Raw genomic sequence first — 23289 nt, forward strand, 5'->3', positions numbered from 1 at the left:
CGCAGGCGATCAATGCAAGGCATCTACAGTTTTTTAGTTGCCAATTGTACTGCTTCCAAACAGCCCCAGAGGTCTTGGGTACAGGTACTGTACGCTATGATTTCCAGGCCGGGGGGGGGGGGGGGGGGTGGAGCTTCTCACCGTTCGCGGAGACGGCTTCTCCTGCAGGGGGGAGACAAACGGCACCCGCGTGACGATACCGCCATCACCCGGCTCCCGCCTCAGGTCTCCCCAAACATGGAGGGACTTTGTTCTTCGCAACAAGCTGCGTCAGACCGCGGGTCCCGCGCTCCCACAACACGCCGTTGAACGCGGTCCTCTGTTCTAGCTCGAAACGGGACACAACGAACGTAACCCCCGGGCTTGGCTAGGGCCCGAATCTCCAAACGAGCTTGCCCACGAGATCACAGCGCCAATGGGAATTTGAGATTGCGTAAGGACACAGACTGATAAATGCATACACGGTTGTGCTGCTTACATGGTTATACTACTGTAGTTTGGGATACAGGACCACAATACCCATAAGGACACAGACACAGGACATGTGTGTCATGTGTACTGTATGCAGTATGTGCTTATGGGAATTGTGGTCCAGTTGAGGTTAAGCGCAGAAGGGTACAACAGTAGTCCTCAACTGGGACTTCAACCCATTCCCTGAGCGTTACAAGCCCTGTTCCCTAACTGTTATGCTGCAATGCGGGCGACCATGCATTGCGGGGGCTGCTTACCGGCGAGGTAGGCGAACAGGCGGCTTTGGGCCTGTGATCGTTCTCATAGAGGGTGACTAGGGTTTCGGCCATTGCCCCTATGACCAATGACACCTTCCCCACAGTTCTCTGACCGTCGATGGCAAAGGAGGGAGAAAAGGAAAGGGGAAAAACAGAGAGAGAGAGAGAAAGTGAGAGAAGGAACAGGAAACAGTTACCGGCTCTCGAAGACAGGCTAGTCGAGGCAAGCGGGGTTAAAGGGCAAGAGATCTAAGGAAGAACAGCATTCCGCACCGAGACGTGCAACGCGGGGCAGGACTCTTCCCTAACGCGCGTCTGCGGGACCCCGCGCTCCCTCTCACGGCCCTGAGCCCATCCCCACGGCAGCCGGAGAGCCTCTTTCCTTTCGCCAAGGAGCCGAGACGACTTGGCTCCCTGTCTTTTTGAAGAAGGCGCTTCTCAAAACAAGCAAACGGGGCGGGGGAGCGCCCTGTCCAAACAAGACGGGGTTCAGGCTCGAACATCTGTTCGCAAAAAGCGAAGGAAAGCGAAGGAATGCTCTCTCAACGCTGCGGCTAGTCGAGCCGCCCGGGCGTCTCCTGGACGTAGCCCCTCTCCGCTGGCCAAGCGCTCCTCCCACATCCGCTGCTAACAGGAGCCCAGAGGAGGACGAGGAGGAGCAGCCCGTCCCACACACAGCGCGAAAGCACAAACAAAGAGTTTGATTGAGAAGCATCGTGCTAGGCTAGCGCTCCTAGCGCAGAAGGCTCTGACCGGCCAAGAACAACATCTGACTCTCGCATGCGAGGTGGACTCCACTTGTTCCTTCCGAGCTCGAGACGAAAAACGGCCGTGCCTCTCAAGCGAGCGAAGAATGCCGGAGGGCGTAAACGAAGCGACGCGTTCAGGCCGCGTTCCGCTGGTAACACAGCGCCTGTTTGGAGGAGGTTAAAGAGCTTTCGGCATGCTTTTGAGAGACCGGATACGGTGCAGCAACCAGAAAAAGCAGCGTGCAAAACGCAAGGCAAACACAATCACGGCTCACTGTCATAATACAAACGAGTTTCGTCTACAGCAAGCCTTCGACCGTTATTTATGGATAACACAAAATGGCCACCTGGCTAAACAGTCTAACGTAAAGCGGCACTTTTTATACCAACTAAAATAATACGTTAGATGGTCTAAATACATAACGCCCAATTTAATTCCAAGTTCAAAAAAACTGGCCTCACCAGATTTCAGTAGAGACCAGGAGAGGAGTGTTCTGTCTAACGGTCGACCATAGCGTACGCCGAAAGGCATGTGCAATCACAACTATAATTACAACTATAATTACAACGCACGGTTTCCTGCCCATTCCAGAAATCAGAGCGCATTGACAGGATGCTTTTATAAATAGCGGTGGGTTGGGCCACAGGAGCATCCCGCAACCCCTCAAACGGTTCTTCTTCTCTCCCGTGAAGTTTCTTATCTGCCGCTTCAGTCTCATTAGTGGGCGTTTATCCAATAGCGGCGAAGAGGAGGAGGAAAAAACGTTAGCGAGATAAAACGCCGAAGGGAAATGGAGAGACGCAATCACATCGGAGCACGTTTCCCCCGAGGGGCCTTCCAAATTAGCGAGGCGTGTGCTTCCGGCTCCATGCAACGGTCGCGTTCGGGCTCGTTCCGTCCGGCAAGGCCCCGGCCGGGAGGGCGGGACCGGGGAGCCGGTCCGGGTTTTACCTGCTGCTGGCACTGAGGAGACGGGGCGGAGTCGGGAGGCGGGAAACAGGAAGCAGCAGAAGAGGATTCTGGGGGACGCGGCGGCGAGGCGACTTTGGGCCTGGCGGCGTGGGGGCCAGGAGCGGGGGCGGGAGGGCCGGTCTGAGCGGGGACAGGGAAGACGCACGTTGGCGGCGTTCAGGGAATGGGGCCCGATGGGGACGGTCAGGGGGCAAGGAGGGGAGGAAATCAGGAGCAGGCCATGCGTCGGCATGCTGAGTCGGAGGATTAGCGGCGAACCCGCGGGAGCGCCATCGATCTGCATGCAGGAGCCCTCCGCGGCGCTCGCCCGGTTTGCTACCCTCGCAAACAATTCATTATGCGGAGAGAGAGGGAGATCGCAAGCGCGCCCGGCGTGGAAATAAAAAGCGCTTGCTCGGTGAAAGAGCAACGTGACTAACGGACGCAGCCCTAATTAGTCTTAGTTCTGTTTGAAAAGAAGAAGTGCCTGCCAAATTCCTCCAACAAACAAACTGCCCTTGTGTGTCTTTCGGCGCTAGGTTTGTGTATAATTTAGACCCGCGAAATGAGTAAACACAGCGGAAAAAAAGGCACCAAATTATTCCCCCGGGGGAACCGGTTTAGTTTTTTCCACTTGACACCTAGCTGGACGACCGTCGCCCCGGGACACCGCGGAACATTCCGTCAGCGATCCCTGCTGCGCTGCGGCCAAATCCCGACCGCTGTCTTCGCCGAGCAGCGGCTGAAACTGCATCAACAAGCCCACAGGCCTTTGGGGGGGGGGGGGGGGGAAGACAAGCCGCTCCACAGACATCCGAATATACAGCACCAGCACAGCCCTTTCCCACTGCCGAAACGGGCCGGATCAGATTTCGGGTGTTTTATGAGGGGGGTGATCTGATTACCAGTGTTGACCCATGGGTCAGACCGCTGGCGTGACACGACCATGTCAGCTGTGCGGTGGGGCTGAGTAGCTATTTCAGTGCTACTAGCACGAACTCAGGGGAGGGAAAAAAAAAAAAATGAAAAAAATGAGGCAATAAACAGGCGATAAACGAGGCGCAGGTGACGACAACGGAAAATAAACAGCAGCGGGAGGAGGAAGCGATGCGGGGTCTGCTTTTTTTTTTACTTTTGGGGAAAAAGCGCAGCCTTTGGACCGCGGAACGAGCCTGTGCGGCCGTCTCTCTCTCTCCGAGGCCGACGTTCCGCGTGACATCACGCGCCGCTCCTTCGATTGCGGGTCACGTGACCGACGTGAGGTCAGGCTGCAACTGGCCAATGGGACACGGCTTCAGCTTGGGCTGACCAGGGCCCGGGTCTAAAGTGGAAAAGGACCGTTACAGAACACCCCTGTCCCTGGCAAATCAGAAAAACCGCCTGGGGCGGGGGAAAAAAAAAAAAAAAGCCCTGTAATTGTCTCCTCGTCTGGAGACCGAAACGCGTAACGGAAAAGCAATTCAGTTTAACGGTTTCTGATTACGTGTTCACGTTTAATAATTCTGTCAAAAGCGGGCCGAGCACCTCGCTAAAAACAGCAAAACACTGTGCCCATTCATGCCTTAAAAGGGAATCTAGCAGGCAAGTGCTGGCAAAAAAACAAACCAAAAAAAACTCAATTTTGAGCTTTATGTTTATTGTGAGTAAGGGGGTAACGACGCACTTATCCCAGCTAACACATACCGTAATATTTTCATGCCTGTGACGAGGGTGTCGCGTTGCTGCAACGTTACGGGGACGTTAAGACAACGTTGCGGGTTTAGTTTGGGATGACGGCTAACGGTTAATGAGAGGATGCGGGACGGGTGCTGAAAAGGGGCCGAACGAGCAGCACACACGAACACGCGCTCCCGTGCACGGTCACGGGGCGGGGCGGGGCGGGGCGGGGTCAGATAGTCACCTGGGCCGGGAGGGTCTCGCAGCCCGAGAACAGGGCGCGGAGGTGAAGCGCCTTCTCCCTTATGCTCTTCTGGCGGAACTCTCGAGCGCTCTGGGTCTGCGCTTTCTTCTGCAGGGTCGGCACGGGCAAGGGGGACAGAGCGGCAGAGCGTCGGCACGGCGGCGGCACTGGGAGGGAGTTCCGCCTCACCTCGGAAACGGCCTCCGCCGGGCCGATCGGTGTTAAGCACAGACGCCGCTAGGCCGTTTACAGACCAATTAAATCAGGGCTCAATTTCCCCAGGAAAACAATGCTGCTTTTCTCTTGTGTTTTTCTCCCCCTCAGATATGGAGGGCACTGCCAGCATTGTAAGGCTGGGTCTGTTTCACACACTGATAGAGGCCATGGCCATGATGCATTATGGGAAAAATAAAGAGAGCCTGAAGCTTTGGACCCTAACAGAGGTATTTATAAAGAAGGCCAGACATCCCCAGCCACTGCAAGTCTTTTATATGATATTGATGGTTAATATGAGTGCACAAAGGGTCATACAGCCATTTAATATGTCTAATTTAAATTAGACTCACTGTGTGACTGAGTTATTCACTAATTAATGCTTTTTATTTTACTGTCCATTTAACACATAAAGAAAAATTTTTCATTAGACACTGTATATAATTAGTGAAACATTGACACTCAGTTTCTTTAACTGCAACTGTTAACTAAACCTAAACCCAGAAATAAAGAGAACAGTGAGTTTTCAAAATGTGGCCACAATCAATACACATTGAGTGCAATACACATGGAACAAGAAGGAAAGAGAAAGGAAAGAAGGGTAGGAGGGAAAAGACAAAGGGAGAGAGAAGGAAAGGAAGACAGGGGGAGGGGCGATCACCTGGCTGATCTTCTCGTCCAGCCGATGGAGCCGCTGTGTCATCCCCGACACGGCCAGCACCGTGGAGCAGCACGACGCCGGGGATTGTGGGTAATCTGCGGGGGCCGCACTGTCGGGCAGTGGTGGCGGCGGCGGTGGCAGCAGCGCGCGCGTTTGATTGGCCTGCTTGGGTCTGCTGGGAATGTGCAGTGGGCGGGGCGGGGGCGGAGCCAAGAGGCCCGGAGCGTAACTGGACCCGACGTACGACTGAAACCGGAAACACACGCGTAAGGGGGGGGCGGGGCGAGGCTGGGCCGTGATTGGTGGAGGGGGGAGCTTTGAGGTGTGTGTCTGAGGTGAGATTTCGAGTGAATATTTTGAGGGTGGGGGGGGTGGGGGGTTAGGGGGTGATTCTGGGGGTGAAATCTGTGAGCACCAGGAAAGGGGGCATCTTTAGTTCAGCATCTGGAGCTGCAGTTAAACCTGATTTACAGGCACTTTTTATGGGGGTGTATCTATTTTCAGGATATTCAGTGTCTATTTTCACATAGGGGCTTCCCCCCCCCCCCGCCTCATTGGAGGGGGTCAGTGAGGTTTGGGCCTGGGCGTGTGCCCAGCTGCCCTGGGGCGGCCTGCCCGTACCTGCCTCTTGGGTGGGGGCGGAGGCGGAGGCGGGGCAGGGGGAGGGGCCTGGTCCTTGGGGCGGGCGAAGCGGGGGTTCTCGCTCACGTCGAGCGGGGGGGGGGCCCGGCGGCTTGGCGTCGCCCGCGTCCGGCTCGGGCTTTTGGGGATTTCCGGGCGGCCGGGCAGGAGAGAGAGAAGGAAGAAAAGCGTTAGAAGAAAGGAGACAGGGATGAAGGCTGAAAGGTAAGAAACAAAATAGCCAGGTGGTCAGAGCCAGACTTGAAACATTGAAACACCGCAAACCTGGAAGCCACTGTTCGTTTCCCCACCATGCCACTTCCTGTACTGCGATGCCCTCTCTACATGTAACCCTCTACGCTCTGTTTCCTGTCTGAAGTGGAAAAGCACACGAGGGGGGTGGACTGTCTACTCTCCTTGTAAATAAATGAATAAATAAATAAATACATTTTTATAAAAAAGCAATGCACAGCAATTTAAAATGCCGGCCTTGATGCACACTAAGCCACTAAAGTGGACCCTTTCCAAAAGCTCCACCATGGTCTCCAGCAGTACTTTTTGAGCTTGTGAAATTTCAGGGCTCTGGGCCGGACCGTGCGGAGCAGGGAAAAGGGGTTTTCTGGATCCTGTGCCCACACACACGGGTCACAAAGGAAGAAACAAAATGGCCACCCAGTCACTATCAGACCAACACATCACCACAAGCTTGGGGCCATTTCACGAATAGAAACACAAAAATATACCATAAGAAGAGGCCAATTTCACTCATTTAAGCTTGTCATTTACCGGCTATCTAAAGAGCTTCCACAAACACATCCAGCCTGGGGGGCATTCAGGATTACGATAAAACTGCTTTTTTATCTTTTACCGTTTTATCTGCTGTCCCCTGCTACCTGCCACTCCAGGCCGAAATGCAAACCCAGCACAAGCTCTTCGCAGGAGCGCGAGCCGTGTCCACACCAGGAGGCCTGCGGGCGGACGCCGTCGGGCCTCCTCCAGGAGACAGAGCGACGACACGCCCGCCGTCTCCATGGCGACCGCGGCGCAGGGCGGTGGCGGGCGGAGGCTTCCAGGTCCTGTGCGGGGCCGCGGTGACGTGCAGCGGTTGGGCAACTGTGTGTGTGGAAATGGGGTGGGGTGTGGGGGGGGGGGATTTGGATCTAACATTTCACAACACTAGTCTCCTTTTAGGTATAGGGAAGTGAGAAGTTCAGTACAGTTTGTGTGTGCAAAAGTCGCTTCATTGACGTTGGCTTTTCCCCTAGCAGGTGCCAGCCAGTCTGTCTGTGGATGTGCCCTTACAAACGAGGGAACCGCACACAGGCTGGCCGCACCCTGCCTCTCCCGCACTTAGACACTCAACTCCCGAGCACGCCAGACACTGAGGTGTCAGATACATCACCTGTGATCTGCAGACCAACGGGATGAGCTACGATTAGCAGAAAATCCACAGTGAGACCATCCTAAGAAACCAGTGCTAATGTTAGAAGCCTGAGCGTAGTGTGAAAGTACTTACAGCCCAAACCGGCTATGCTTCACCTGTGCAACATTGCAATAAAAAGAAGCAAAAGATGCTACAGTGTCACTGTGAGTATTAAGTAGATGATGCCCATAAATGCATTGGTTCTACATCACACGCCACTGAAAGTCTTTACGGTAAAATAATCACTCACAGCATGATCTTAGCATTCAAGCACCACTGATGTCCATTAAAAGCAACGTACACAAAGACTTTCTGGTGCAGTCTATGAGGAAGCAGACTCCCTACCCACATCCAAAACCACACCGCAAAAACCTAAAAATAAGCGAGTCTCATATTTAGACTCAGATTTGCCAACGAAGTAAGAAAATTTCACCGGTCAAGCAAAATTTCACGCTCAAGAGAGAAAAAAAGATTTGAAGTCTCATTACAAGTCTAAAACCCTCATTACAGACTTTGTTTGTTTTTTTAGTTGCAGGGCACCTGCGTAGCAGGGTGTTCATTTCCCCACCATGCCACTTCCTGCATTGCGACGCCCTCTGCGCTCCGTTTCCTGTCTGAATCCGGTGAAAAAGCACACGAGAAGGGTGGACTTCCCACTCTCCTTCTAAAAATAATGATAAAAAAAGCAACGCGCAGCAATTTAAAATGGCGGCCTCGACGCACACTGCGCCACCAAAATGGACCCTTTCCGACGGCTCTACCGCAGTCTCCAGCGGCTCTTTTGGAGCTTGTGAAATTTCAGGGCTCTGGGCCGGACCGTGCGGAGCAGGGAAAGGGGGTTTGCTGGAGCCTGTGCCCACACACGGGTCACAATGGGACGCATTCAGACAGGATTACAGGCCTCACCTCTCCGGAGGGCTGGATCTGCGCCCACCCTCAGGAGGAGGGAAAGGCCACAGAGTCAAAACCCCTGGCTGTCTTTTACAGGGTAGATTATGCCAACATTAATATCCTAAATATCACAGACGGAGCCCTCCTACAGAGCCACTTCTCAATAATAATAATAACAATAATAACAATAATAATAATAATAATAACAATAACAATAATAATAATAATAATAATAATTATTAAAAATTGCATTTGCATTTTTCTTTTCTAAAACCCAACAGTATGTTACATGCTTCACATTCTAACGTGAAGAATACCCTGACTAATTAAACCTGTCATTGCAAAAGAAACTCGAATTTGAATTCATTTTACAACAGACAGAGGAAAAAACATGAACGCAAAACTGCAATGACGGGACATATGAGCGTATCCCCCTTATGGTCTATGAGATCACCGTTAAGAACGATAAGATGGAAACCCTTTCGCGTCTTACACAGTTAGCATCTGACAAGGCCCAGAAACCCCTAAAAAAGCTCTTCTCCAAGTTGGACCAACCCTCATGTGACATTAGAACTTGCCTGACCATAAGTCAGAAACCGCAGTGGAACTGAAGACCACCAGAATCAGGCCAGTCACCCACAGCAGAAGAATACAACAGCCCAATGAGAACGGCCATATGCCTGCGGAGACCACCTTCGGGATGGACGGCCTCCAGATCGACACAAGAACACCTCCATCGCCACGGAGACTGTCCTCACCATGGAAACCGCCCGCCGCGAGGAAAGCGTCCAGTGCGGCGGGGCGTGGCGCCGGGGCGGTTCTGACCTGTCTGCGAATGGTGCAGGTGGGGGCGGCGTTCTCCTCGAATTTGGCCAGCAGCTGGGTGGCCATGGACCGGACTTTGTTCTCCTTCTGCTCTCCGCCATCCCCGCCAGAAGGAGCGCTCTGACTGGAGAAGTTGGTCGCCTGTCAGGAAACGCAGACCAATCAGAGGAGCCGGGAGTTAAACCACAGCAGAGAGTTTGCACAGGAAACGATCCCTCTTTCACACGGTACACCGCAAACTACTACTGTACAAATACACCCAGAATACACTGTAAAAGTCTCAAACACTTAAAGATAACCTAGCGCGAGTCTTCCTGAACACTGAACACAGGAAACGATGACAATTATGTTTAGCGCTTTAAAGTTGGAAAGAAACGGACCTCTTCCAGGTAATTACAGCCCTTTCTTCGCCTTTTGTTGGCGGAGTCGCTGTCCTCCAGCTTCTTGTCATCCTGAAAGGAAAGGAGTTTGGCCACTCTTTAGTTTAGACGGGGCGACCCTGCGCCCGTGTGGAAGCCGCTCGAGCGTGTCGAGTTACCCTCGGCAACATCAAACGGGACGGCTTTCCCTACACCGCCGCTATCGGCTACAGCGCTAAGCGGCCTGCTAACGACGGAACAGGCTGTACGTCAGTTACAAACTTTAAAAAACACTGAAATTCTCACTCTCATCTGTGAAACTAAGATGATGCCGTCGCACTCTGAAGACATTAGGGTTAGTCAGGCTCCGTATCTTTAAAAAGGAAGCTTTGTTTCTGGAAGTTTCCGTTAAAAAAACAAACTGCAGTCGGGAGGGTGGCGAAGGCGGACGTTACCTTGGGTATCCGTTTTCTGGGCAGTGTTAGGTTCATCAAGTTGTAAACAGAGTTGTCCGACTTTGATGAATAGTCCTCATTGTTTTCATCGGTCTCTCCTTTGGAACCTGCAATAAGGCATGTTACCGTTATGGAAATTCCTTTTGATACTCGATACAACCGCAGTGCCCAATTATCAATGCTAAATTAAGCAGAATCCAATATGCATTTAAATCACGTTTTGAGGGAAACCTAATACCGCAGAACTGGGGAATGGCTGAGGAGGAGGTCAGGCACTACTCTTAATTGCCCAGGAATAAGATAAGATGTTTTTTTTTTTTTTTTTTTTCTAGAAAGTGCTCAGAAATGACAAGAATGCATAATAATCAAGTCGTAGCAATTTGTCATTAAGTCACCGCGGCAACTCATTACCGGATTCCGGAAGGGCGAACGACGAAAGAATTCTGCGCATTCCACACCGGCCTCAAGATCTCCTCCGGTAGCGACGCTCCAGATAGCCGCATGCTAATGCGTTTCTAATGAGCCGCTAGCAGCGGCGCGCTAACCTGCGCGCGGGACAAACACGCATTCTTCAGATTCCGGCCCCCCGAAACGGAGAGGGCCGCGACGACGTTAGCGCTCTTCCCTCGAGGGGCCGAGGACAATGGGGCTCGCTCAAGGTGTCCTTAGAGAGGGTCTTAAGAAAGCGGGACTGGCCCGGAGGCTGGGAAAAGGTGAACGCGCGTTCAGCACTCGAAACACAATGCGCCGGTACTTCCTGAGGCGGCACTTGTTTCAGCTTTCCAAGACGTGCATCTTATTATTTCCTCCATGTTTTTTCCTCCATTTTATTAGCGGCTACGATAAGATGGTGGGGAAAGAGAGGCATCGTGATCCCTGTAACAGGTGAGGCTCCTCCCACTCTGGGGTCTGAACCAATAAAAATTCAATGCAGATAAAGTGTATGACTGGTTGTAGTCAATGAGCCAATTTGTTTGGGGTTCACGAAGCCTGTACCCCCATGTTAGTTTGCAGTTTTAATTTCAAAAGAGGATAGAATATGTCACTTTAAAAACTACTGGTGAAGGAGGACAACAGGAAGGCAGTCTTACAACGCAGCAGCTGACGAGATGGTTAGATTATTGCAGTGATAAGTGAGTCACAGAAACTCGTGTGAATCAGACAAAGAAAATAAACAGGAAGTGAGATCGACAGAGTCGGGCGCGGGTGGCGGGGGCGGGGGGCGGAGCCGGCCTACCTGCGGCGGGTAAGGGCGCCCCGCGGAACAGCTCGTAGAACCGGGAGAGGTACACGACCATGCCGAGCTTGTCCGGCTCGCCGGCGGCGGCCATCTCGTTGCCCGTGGTGACGGGCGGGATGCCGAACTCCCGCTCGGCCGCGTCGAAGGCCAGCTGGTTGTTCGCGGCCGCGTCCTCCTCGTTGAGCGAGTCGAAGTCGCTGCGGGGGCGCAGAGAGGGGGAGGGGGAGGGGGGAGAGACCGGGGGCGGGACTTAAAAACCACAAAACCGGCGTACGCGCTACGACCCGCTGCGACGTTTCGGAGCCCCCCCCCGCGCACCCTGCTGTCGCCCTCTCCCGTGCCTCGCCCTCTCGCACGCGCACCCGGACGCTCTGACAGCGCCCCGTCCCCGAGGGCGGCAGTGTAGCACAGTGGGTAAGGAACTGGGCTCGTAACCGAAAGGTCGCAGGTTCGATTCCTGGGTAGGACACTGCCGTTGTACCCTTGAGCAAGATATTTAACCTGCACTGCTTCAGTATATATCCAGCTGTATAAATGGATACAATGTAAAATGCTATGTAAAAAGTTGTGTAAGTCACTCTGGATAAGAGCGTCTGCTAAATGCCTGTAATGTAATGTAATGTAATGTAATGCCCCCTCTCCCGTGCCTCGCCCTCTCGCACGCGCACCCGGGCGCTCTGACAGCGCCCCGTCCCTGAGGGCGGCAGTGTAGCACAGTGGGTAAGGAACTGGACTTGTAACCGAAAGGTCGCAGGTTCGATTCCCGGGTAAGGACGCTGCCGTTGTACCCTTGAGCAAGGTACTTAACCGGAATTGCTTCAGTATATATCCAGCTGTATAAATGGATACAATGTAAAGTGCTATGTAAAAAGTTGTGTAAGTCGCTCTGGATAAGAGCGTCTGCTAAATGCCTGTAATGTAATGTAATGTAATGTAATGTCTTGTGGTTCTGGATCAGTCATTAACCGCTGTGACAGACTGAATAAACGGTCCTCTGAGCGTTACGGGACGCGGCGACGCTATCAAAGCCGGAACGGCCTCTTTTCTGCCCCGTTTCTTATCTCTGGTACCTACGGAGAGGGGAGCGCGTTTTCAGGAAGGAGGCTCATGTACGTGTCAGCTTCCAGGCGAGGCCCCTGAGCCAGTCACGGCTCAAACCTTTCTCTGCTCCGTTTGGCTTTTACGCAATCAGGGTGCAGGGAGGGGGGGGGGGGGGGGGGGGGGTGAGGTTCGCAGAGGGTAAACAGAGCAAACACCCACGCAGCTCTCTCTCGCAGGTAATCGCTCATCTTAAAAAAATAAATAAATAAATCCACCGCAAGACAGGGCTGAGAATTCCAGAGCCTTCCTTGAAGACGAACGCGAAACCTGCGCACAATCAACGAAGGAATTTAAAGCGCTCCCATGACAAGAGCCTTCATTTAAAAAAATTTGTTTCATGGGCAAACACACAAGGTTATCTACAGCGCAAAACCTCTTCAGCACAGTATCCAAATTATGCGAGCCAAAAAGTGTTCGACGGTGGGGGTGCGCTGCACACGTGCGACCAAGAAACACGTGTCGCCTTTTCAGTCTCTCAAGCTCATCGGTCCTGAGGTGGCTAACGCTAACGCAGCGTGTGTTGTGACATACACAACGGCTACTGCGATATCTTACGAGCCCCGAAGCTGTCTGTAGTGTAAACAACGCATGTCCTGCGGCGAGCCCAACACAAATATACAACCGGTCTTCTGACGCAGTGCGGGTTTTGAGATGTGTGTAAACTGCAAAATGTAGTGTAATTATGTTATGTGCGTCATGAGTTATTGTATGTGTATTAAGATCTGCAATGCGTGTGCAGTGAGTTTCGATAGATAATGTAAATTGGGGTGCGTACAGTTGTGCTGTGCAAGTTGAAATGTGTCCAGTGATTATTGCAGTGGCAGTCTAGCTCATCTGTGACAAGTACGCACAGTACGTTGTGATACACAATATCAGTTGTGATGGCCTGTCGATTTGCGATGTACACTGCACTGAGGTATAGACAGTGTGTGTGACAATACACACAAGAAGCTTGCGATACACAAAGTGGGCGTTGTGAAATACAGAGAATGTGCTGAGACATACAAAGAGCGCATTGGTACATGCACAGAAAGGGTTGTTGTGAATGAAGCATGCGTTGTGATACACGTGCGTGTGTGTGTGTGCGTGCGCGTGGCGTGTGTGTGTGTGTGTATGTGGCGTGTGTGTGTGTGTGTATGTGGCGTGTGCGTGTGTGTGTGTGTGTGTGTATGTGGCGTGTACGTGTGTGTGTGTGTGTGTATGTGGCGTGTGAGTGTGTGCGTGGGCGTGTGTGTGCGTGCGTGTGCGCGCGGTCTCACATGAGGTCGGCTCTGAAGCGGTGGACGAGGGCGCAGAGGGCCAGGCCGCTCTTCCAGGACGAGGCCAGGTCGCACACGCTCACGTTCCTGTAGCCCTCCGTCTGCTTCTGACACCAGGTCAGCAGCCTGCTGGGCCGCACCTCGGACTCTGCCACGGGGTGGGGGGGGAGAACCAGACCGAAAAAGGAAGAGGCAGTGAGGCTACGGCATCGATGACATCACTCCGTGGCACAGAAGCCAAAAAAAAAAAAACCCCAACAAAAACAAAAAACCACACGCGATGAAATGATGAAATGAGGTCATCCTCTTTCAGGAGGAATAACCGGGGGGGGGGGGGGGGGGGGAGAGCAGCCAAAGTGAACGAGGAGACGGAGACCTGGGGCGCGAGCTCCTCCGGTGGGCTCCTGTCGGGACACGCCAGAGCCTGCGGCGGCGCGCGGCGCGGCGGATATCGTTGTTAGCGGAGGGCGTGCGCGCTAGGGCTATTGTTCACCGACTCGCCGCAGACGTCTCGGGGCCAAATCCGCAACCAGATCAGCATCATAATATTTGGACGGCGTTTCCGACGTTTCCAGGAAACCGCGCCTTCCCCGACTCTTCGCCGAGGTCGCGGAGAACCGTGCGGAGGCGCTCGACCGAAAGCGGGATCGGAGAAAGACGGGCTGAACTCCCGACGAACGTAGAAAAAAGATATTTCTTGACGCGGCGCTGAGGGATTTAGCTTCCGCGCTAGCCCGCGCCAGAATGCCAATTCGTCCCTTTTTGCGACTCCACCTTGAACCCGGGTTAAGCTGTGGCGGGTGACAAAGGAATCAGGACAATAGCCTTTTTTCACCCACGGGGCCGCTGGGGGACGAGACAGACGTCCCCTACGGAAACCCCGACCGCCGACGTGCAGCGTAATTACATTTATAACGATAAGCGTTTTAATCCGCGAAAGCTCATCTCTATTTTAACGGCGGACGGCCGTTGGCATTTCACACAAAAGCCGATAGCGCGGAGATGTGGACGCGGTTGACCGGAGAGCGTTCTGCTACGCCCCTCGGCAAGCCCGCCGGGCATCCCAAACCTAAAGTCCCCGCATTAATCCGCTCGGAAAAACAAACCTCGGACGGCGTCTGACTTCGCGGCGCGAAGATGAACTGCCCGACTTCCAAAGGGTAACGAGCCGGGCCGCTTCTATTAGGGAGTCGCAAAGTCCCTCTCGCTTCTGGGTAAGCTCCCCTCATTAGCTTCAGAGAGCTCCTAAGAGCAGCGCGGGGGGAGGGGGGGGGGGGCGAGGGGTGCTTGAGATGGAATTCAGCGTTCTGACCCCCTGGGGAGGGGCCGGGCCAGACTCAGAGAGGGAGGGGGCGGACTCAGAGAGGGAGGGGCCGGACTCAGAGAGGGAGGGGCCGGGCCGGACTCAGAGAGGGAGAGGCGGACTCAGAGATGGAGGGGCCGGACTCAGAGAGGGAGAGGGAGGGGCCGGACTCAGAGAGGGAGAGGGAGGGGCCGGACTCAGAGAGGGAGGGGCCGGGCCGGACTCAGAGAGGGAGAGGCGGACTCAGAGAGGGCGGGCCGGACTCAGAGAGGGAGGGGCCGGGCCAGACTCAGAGAGGGAGGGGCGGACTCAGAGAGGGCGGGCCGGACTCAGAGAGGGAGGGGCCGGTTCCGCAGGCTTTTTGAGAGCTCACGCCGGAGGTAGCGCCGAAGAACCCGGGCCGGCGGAACACGTGAGTTTAGTATTCTCAGCTACCCGCACCCGGCCCACCTCGGGAATCCATCTGCGGGTGAGAGGGACTGGAGAGAGGCACGCTGCGCTCAGGCCTCAGTGTGTACGGAGGGAGGGAGAGAGAGAGGAAGGGTGAGGGAGGAGAGGGAGAGGGAGAGAAAGGGAGAGGGTGAGAAGGGAATGGAGAGGGAGAGGGAGGGGAAGAGAGAAAGGGAGAGAGAGGGAGCGAGAGAGAGAGAGGGAGGGAGAGAGGGAAAGAGCGGGAGGGAGGGAGGGAGAGAGAGGAAGAGAAAGGGAGAGAGGGAGAGAGAGAGAAGGAAGAGAGAGAGAGGAAGGGAGGGAGAGGGAAGGAAAGAGAGAACGGGAGAGGGAGGGGGAGAGGGAAGGAGGGAAAGAAGAAAGAGGAGAGACGGGAGGCGGAGTGTGGAGACGCGCTGAGCCAGCGCAGCACTGACTCACCCCGTCGAGAGAGATTAACTGGTCTGCGCACCGAGCTGGCTCTCTCCAGGGAGCAGGGCTGCAGCTCCCCGGTGATGTAGAGGTGCTTCACCTGTGGGGGGGGAAGGGGGGGGGGGTGAGAGAGAGATGAGAGAGCGAAAGAGACAGAGTACGAGAGAGAAGGAAAAAAAGAGAGGGGGAGAGAGGGAGGGGGGAGAGAGGGAGAGTGTGTTATCAGGGCCACATGCTATACGTTAAAGAAATGTGGAAACAAATGAGGTAAGAATGAGAAGTGAAATCCGAGCCTTTCCCTTTGCCTCGAAAACTCAGTTTCAAGGTGGCATCAACTCTAGGATGTTGAAGAACCAGGAGAATGGCACTAAATTACAACACATTTACAGAAATTTACCGAGTGAATAGTTTCACTGTGTACTTCCATCTTACATTGTAAAGTAGTTACAGTGCTTCCAGGCTGATACAGGACAGCTGTACACACATTGATACAAGGGAAGTGGAAGGGTTCTGTCAGAGACTCACCTGGTGAGGTCTTACACAGCTGGAGTTGAGGTTGGGGTACCGGGTCACTGGGTCTACGGTGTACTGCTCAAAGTTCTTAGTGATGTTCTCTGGAGTGGTCTGGGGCAAGAGCCTGTAAATGCTTTCCCTAGAGACAGACGATTGAATGGAAAGCACACCCATTAACTAACCCGCAACCAAATCAATTTGCATGCGTATTATACACAAAAATGCACCACAAAATGACTTCAAAGAACATATCTCTGAGGTTGAAGGTCTGACAGAAAAAAAAAAACATTTAAACATATTTTTCAAGATGTGAACTTTGTCTGCATCACAGACAAAGATTAAGGTACAGACCCCACTGGGTAATCTGGGGAAACTAAAACAAGGAAACAAAACAAGCACGTATTTGATGATGTCATCATTACTAAAGCCTTCTTTCTATCTGTTGTGGGAAGGCACGGTGACATGGCCAGTTCGTCATGGCAACAGCGCACCCCCCCCACCCCCCCCCCCCCCCGTACTGTACCTCTCTGCCAGGATCTCCAGGGGGGTTCTGCCCTGTGCCCAGCTGCGCACCATCCAGGCTGTGTCGAAGGCGGCAAGGAACCCACGGGCACACCCAGTTCCCATCGGCCAGAAGGGCTGCAGGACAGAGAGCAACCTGATAGGACCTGACCCAATGTGACCACGCCCACTCACCTGATCCAATATGACCACGCCCACTCACCTGACCCAATATGCCCACGCCCACTGACCTGACCCAATATGACCACACCCACTGACCCAACCATGGCCACTGATTCGACCCAATACGACCACACCCACTGACCGGACCCAACATGACCACACCCACTGACCTGACCCAATATGACCACGCCCACTGACCTGACCCAATATGACCATGCCCACTCACCTGATCCAATATGACCACACCCACTGACCTGACCCAATATGACCACGCCCACTGACCTGACCCAATATGACCACACCCACTGACCTGACCACACCTACTAATTCGACCCAATACAACCACACCCACTCACCTGACCATGCCCACTAATTCAACCAAATATGACCACACCCACTGACCGGACCCAACATGACCACACCCACTGACCTGACCCAATATGGCCACGCCCACTGACCTGAGCACACCCACTGACCTGACCCAATATGACCACACCGACTGACCTGACACAAAAATGACCACACCGACTGTCCAGAGACCAGTAAAAACCACACCCGCTAGCATATACAATAACTTTGCATACACAGCTTGTAATAAAAGTATAATAAACTGAAGGACTTGATCACCAAAGCAGGTAAAAAATTACATAAGGGCTTTATCTGCGCTGTTGTTTATTTTTTTAATACAAAAGGTGTTATAAAGCAAAAAGTAAAAGGCCAAAGGGTATTCCTGCAACCTGATCCAACTGACACAAGGGGAAACAGCCGTTCCAGAAAAGGGCTGCCTTATTTTCACCAAACCCCCCCCTTCAAACAAGCGGCAGCAGGTCAGGAATTTATCACTGCGACCGGTCGTGCGCACGCACGCCACATACCTGCGCGTAGGGAGAGCCTGCGTCTGGCAACCCGACGGAATTTGAGCCCGGCTCCGACGACAGAGACCGGCAGGTACCGTTCAAAGTCTGACGCGTCGTTTCGATCTGATAAACGCCGCTAGCGTTCCGGGCTAGCGTCGGGGTGTTCGCACGCGTCCACGGGCCGCCGGGTTGCCAGGTTGCCGGGTTGCCAGCGTTCGAGTAGCGCGGAGAGGCGATGATAACCCGAATCAATGGCCTCCCGGAGACCTTAGACCCGGAGCGACCGGCCGACGACGGCCACGACTCACTATCCACGAATAATGAGGCCGGTGGGAAAAACTGCCCGGTAACTCGATGGCGTGTCATTTGCTGAAGTAACTCAGCGAATCACCACAGCAGAAGATAAAAGTTTGATTGGAAAGCAGAAGCGGTGGCCAGACCTTGACTCTTCCAATTCTCTGTGACGCATACAAATACAAATGGATCCTCTTTACACTTTACAGCCCAGGCAGAGGAAGATTGCTCAAGCCTTTATTGGCATAAAGGGGGGGGTAACTCACCCCTTCGTGTCTGATCTGAATTATTGTTGCAGACTGAATTGATAAAAAAACTACAATACTAAAACACTAAGGTACCAGTCAAAGGCTCTGCGCCAGTTTGCTTTGAAACAAAAACGATTATTCATCTCGCTTTGAAAAAATCTCTTTTTCGTCTTTGGTAAAAGGAGTACAAACCTATACTTTCTGCAGTCAGATTTTTTATATTGATTTCAAATACCTGATATTATTTTCGCCTTTCAAGATTTCAATGGCTTATCTTTCAACACAAACCAAACGGAACCATTCACACACAATGGAAAATCTATAAACCAGAAAAGATAATTCGGGGAATAATATTGAGTGGTCTCTAGCCTACTGGTCATCTGAGATGGCAATGTTCCTTTTTCACACGCTACGGGGTCCCCCACGAGTTACAGCAGGGACCCATTATAATTCAGCTGAACCAGCCAGAAAAGGGGTCCTGCTGCTGTATTAATATGGTCCTTGGTAAAAATAAGTACCACATTAAGTAATGAGCAGCAAGTAAGTGTGTTATTTTTATTTATTCTATAATAAAACACAATTTTAGGGCTTCTTCAGCTTTATTTGAAATGACAGTGTAAAGAGACAGAAAGAAGGCAAGCGAAAAAGGTCACGTAGCTGGATTTGAACCCCTGACTTTGTAGCTTGTAATGAGTACATGGTCACTGCTCTACAGGCCGTGCCACGGGACCCACCCCCCCGTCAGCGAGTCATCTCTACATAAAGATCCGATCCGATTGGGCCGAACGGCGCACGTGTACCTCCAGCAGGCTGTCCCCCACGAGGGCCACCAGCAGCTGGTGTCCGAAGCGCTCCCGGACCAGGGCGGCGTTCTCCGAGGCGTACATGCAGGTGAAGTCGAACATGGCCACGTCCGGCTGGCCGCAGTGGTTGATGGCGAAGTCCAGCGAGGGCAGCTGGTAGTTGGTGCCGAAGTCGGCGGCTTCGCGGGCGTAGGACTGCAGCGCCTCCTGGTTCACGTTCTCGCTGCTCAGGAGCATCTCCGTGTCGATGTAGTCCTGGAGCCCCCACACAAGAGAGAGAGAGACATAGAGAGAGAGAGAGAGAGAGAGAGAGGGAGGGAGATAGAGAGAATGTCCATTCAATGGTTCACAACTGTCAGCTCATTTCTGTGATATTCCCCTTTACCTTAGCTAAGAAATGTCAGAATTAATAACTGAAAATGTTAATTGCTTAAAACATTATTTACACTGCAAAGTTTTCTCTAGCTGAATTACAACACACTTCTAAAATGATTAGTCAAAATTTACGCATTGTCTGGCTTGCTGACCACACACCTTTCTGTATTTTGTAGGGAATATTTTAAAAAAACACAGCCTACAGAAAATGATACGAAACTGTTGGACAGAAAGAATCCAGCTATCTGGATTTTTGCAGCGATTTGTGTCTTAGAGTCTCTGAGGCCCGTCTCAGTATTCTGCTTCCTGTTAAGATGGCGGCCCATGACTTTACCGAAGACGCAAACCAGAGGACACGCTCTCCCCACTTCTACCTACCCCACCCTCCACAAACCATACAGCTCAGCAGGGTTCTGCACTCAGCCTTCTAGAGAGCTGCAGGGTATGCAGGTTTTCTGATTTCCCCGTAAAAACCAGACAACAGATTAGACCTGAGAAAACAACTGAGATGAGCCAACTGTGTCAACAAGAGCTTGATTTGATCAATGACGTACCAACAAAAACCAGCAGACCCCGTGTCACTCCCGGACCACGGTCCAGGTTCCCCAAAAATATGCGGCCCTTCAAAGGTTGAGGGAAGAAAGAAAGCTTTCCCTGGGTTGTTAGCCCGGAGCAGACCTCGCCTGCTTTCGACGGGAGCTAAAGCGTCACCCAAACGCAGGCATCGCCATCAAATGCGCAAGGCTTCGCAAACCACATGAAAGAACACTTCACAGACCTGCTGGGGGCTTGTAATTTAAACAGTGTGCGATGTCTTAAATAGCGCCCTGTATTTAGTAAATACGCTTTCACTGTCATTATACGAACCATTTACCGCCAACGAAAGGCGTTTCCTTCGGCTTTAAACGTCAAACGTGAAAAATCTGACAAATGAAGGCAGTCGGGCCATGACGAGGTCTTAGCTGTGAGTACCCGCCCCGCAGACAGTCACTCTCGCACGCAAAGCAGGGATTCGGGAAGCCGACCTCACCGACAGAATGCTAAAGTGCCCTTTAGAGAGAGTCGTTCATTTGTCACAAATGAGAGGTGCCACAGAACGAGCTCGCGATTCCATTAAAGACGTGTTTCGCTAATTCCCGTCTCGCAGGATACGGGCACAACTTCTTTATGTGACGTAAGTCGTTATCCGGATAATTAACGGCATAAATTATTCTGTGAAACAGGCATTACAGGTGTGATAAGGAGCATGAAAATCACCTTGTACAGCCTTTTAGATGAACCCCAGAGGAGGTGAAGAGACCAAATCTAAATTATGCATTCATGACATACACACAGGTAACTGCCAAAATTAAAGGAAGCACCGACCACATAATCTCTCTCTGTAAAGTTCTCAACAGACAGGAACTTCCAGCTGACACCCTAGATTGATTTGTCTTCCTAAGATCCACAGTTTATTTTTCCCCCCTTGCAGGGTACATGAGTGCAGTTTTGGGGAGGACAAACAAACTGAAGCACTTCATAACTCAGCAACAAAAAAAAAAAACAATCTAAAAACAACACAACACACTGTAATGTTGCCTAAACACTGGCCAGTACTGACAGACTACCAGGCGCACTGTACGAGTAAACAATTTTTATTTTATAATTATTTCGCATTATCTCATTAATTTATGTTTAACATGTTTAAGTAGACTTTCTTCTGTAGACATTTGGAGGGGGCGACACCCCAGCGCCCCGCATTAATGAACCGGTCTTAATATCAAACCCTGGTCTTAATATCAAACCCTGGTCTTAATATCAAACCCCGGTCTTAATATCAAACCCCGGTCTTAATATCAAGGGCCATGCATTTCACTATGCTAAAGTCTACACAACAAGGGACATTCAATAAAAATAAATTATATTATTAATGAAAATATTTTCACTGCAATATATTTTAGTCATCCAAGACACTTGTATTATTAAAAAAAATCAAACACCAGGTCTCAGGAGGATATGTAGTCAACTGATTTATGGTCGCTCATCTGTTTTTCTTGGCACCTGCAGCATATCCAACAGGCAGACCTCTGGGTCCAACACTATGCACTTTCAACCTTAATTGCCCTCAGTTGATGATGATGTCATTCCCTCAGACTTCACCTCAGCCACAGTTCCTCCTGAAACACCAGCAGGTCCAGCAGCCTCGAGCCACTGGAGCTCCTGCCGAAAGTGCCCCAGCAACAGCCCGTCTCACAAAGCCGACGACCTCTCTCTCCTTCCAGCCACGGCATCCAAAACAACGGCTGCACACAACCAGGAGCATGCTGGGTTGTTAACTGCTAACTTTAACCCAGGAACCACACCTTTGGGGAAGCGCCTGTTTCCAGTGTATTTGTACCCCCTCGCTCATTAATGCCTTTCCTTTATTTCGGCAGGGGGTGCGTACGTAACGCTACATCCACCGGTATTTATAGCAATGACACGTCCTGACATCTGCTTCTTCAGCAGGCCAGCCTGATATTACGTTTCCGAACGAGAGAGCAAACAGATGTCGCCCCGCCTGACTCAGTGACTCGGCCTAACAAACAGGCAGCGAATCACGCGCGGCGTTTCCGGCTATCGTTCACATCCCTGAAGGAAAAGCTTAAAATAAAAAATAAAAAACATTTACTATGCTTCTGTAACATGCTGTACAGACTGGGAGCGTTTTTGTGAATCAAGTCAGGGCGTGACTCACAGGGACCCGGGCCAGCGAGGCCCGGGAGCAAACCTCTGGCGGCAGGACGGGGGCGCGTGTGACGCACGTCCAGTTTTAAACACGCGCTCCTCCTGGGTTTCGCGAGCGCCGCCGCGCGCGCCGGTACTGCAGCGCGTCGTTCAGCCGGTTTGCGGTTCGCTGGCAAACAGAGCTCCTCTCTGGGCTAACGGCGTTCGGCCGACTCCGCTAACGCTACCTTCGCGCTACGCCGCGAGGCAGGAGGTAACCGAAGCGCGGCGCAGGAATAAAAAAAAAAGTACGTCGTGTTTTTTAAAAAAATTGACCGTGCACGTTACACGGAGAAAATGAGGCGGAAGCCGCACGACGTGACGTAATGGGAGAGCAAGCGGGAAAACAATCGAAGAAATGAAAGAAATAAAACCGAAGCTAATTGGCAGCAGCATCACTGGCGACAGCGTTGGCCCGCGGCATAAACATTTATCACGATTACTGACCGCCGTTAAACAGCAAAGCAAGGGAATTTTAAAAAAAGGGTAGTGCAGGGGTGATTTGAACACTGTAACGAGGAGGGGGGCGAGTTAAAGCAGGGGCGGGGGTGCCTTTCAAGACCTTAATGGGATGGCTGTTTAAACAAAGAAGGACAGTGATTTATACACCGTAATGAGGTGATTGTTGCACTGCGGTGTGGGGCCTGTCTTTAGCTGGGGGGGAGGAGGAGGGGGGGGGGTTTGGAGGGGGGGTTGATGAACCAGCGAAAGGCCGAATGAGTGCTCACATGAATGATGACTCCCTTGTCCAGCAGGCTCTGCTTCTTGGCCGTCATGACGAAGTAGTGGGTGTTGTCCTTGTAGTACACGATGTTCTCCAGATCCACCCCTGAGAGGACGGGAGACGAACGACTCCGATTAGCGCCCGGGGCGGGAGCCAGCGGGGATTCGAATCCATTTGCCTCTCTGACAACGGCAACGGTGTGCACCTGAGATAAGTGTGGGGGGGGGGGTTCCTGTGCCTGTTTGCACACTAGCCCATCCCTGGGACAGGGAGACTAATGGCTGCCCCCCCCCTCCCCCAGCCCGCGTCTGACCGTGATGGAATGCTCTCCTGCCAACACGGGACTGCGTGCGGTACGGCAGACAGCACGAACTCCGCCATAAATACACCCCTGCCCACCGGGAGGCCTACTGTATCCCAGGATGCTACAGGGGAGCTGCTGAAGGTCACTCCTCATTTCAAGTTCCAGAGGAAGACCGTTCTCTCTCACCATCTCTATCCATCT

At 52.4% G+C, this 23289-nt stretch overlaps 1 protein-coding gene across 3 annotated transcripts in view; it reads right to left on the minus strand.

The window, feature by feature from the left end:
• The window catches only part of mical2b (microtubule associated monooxygenase, calponin and LIM domain containing 2b), an 85412-nt gene that overhangs the window by 31028 nt on the left and 31095 nt on the right, over positions 1–23289 (minus strand). For all 3 annotated transcript variants that reach the window (XM_035396316.1, XM_035396317.1, XM_035396315.1), the window contains exons 7-16: positions 22789–22889; positions 18938–19195; positions 16578–16693; positions 16067–16193; positions 15551–15641; positions 13378–13525; positions 11015–11214; positions 9778–9884; positions 9344–9415; positions 8964–9104 (exon numbers count right to left, since the gene is read on the minus strand). In XM_035396316.1, the coding sequence (XP_035252207.1) occupies positions 8964–9104; positions 9344–9415; positions 9778–9884; positions 11015–11214; positions 13378–13525; positions 15551–15641; positions 16067–16193; positions 16578–16693; positions 18938–19195; positions 22789–22889 (1361 nt within the window). The remainder of the gene's footprint in view (positions 1–8963; positions 9105–9343; positions 9416–9777; positions 9885–11014; positions 11215–13377; positions 13526–15550; positions 15642–16066; positions 16194–16577; positions 16694–18937; positions 19196–22788; positions 22890–23289) is intronic.

Source organism: Anguilla anguilla, chromosome 16 (assembly GCF_013347855.1).
Source record: "Anguilla anguilla isolate fAngAng1 chromosome 16, fAngAng1.pri, whole genome shotgun sequence".
NCBI classification, from domain to species: domain Eukaryota; kingdom Metazoa; phylum Chordata; class Actinopteri; order Anguilliformes; family Anguillidae; genus Anguilla; species Anguilla anguilla.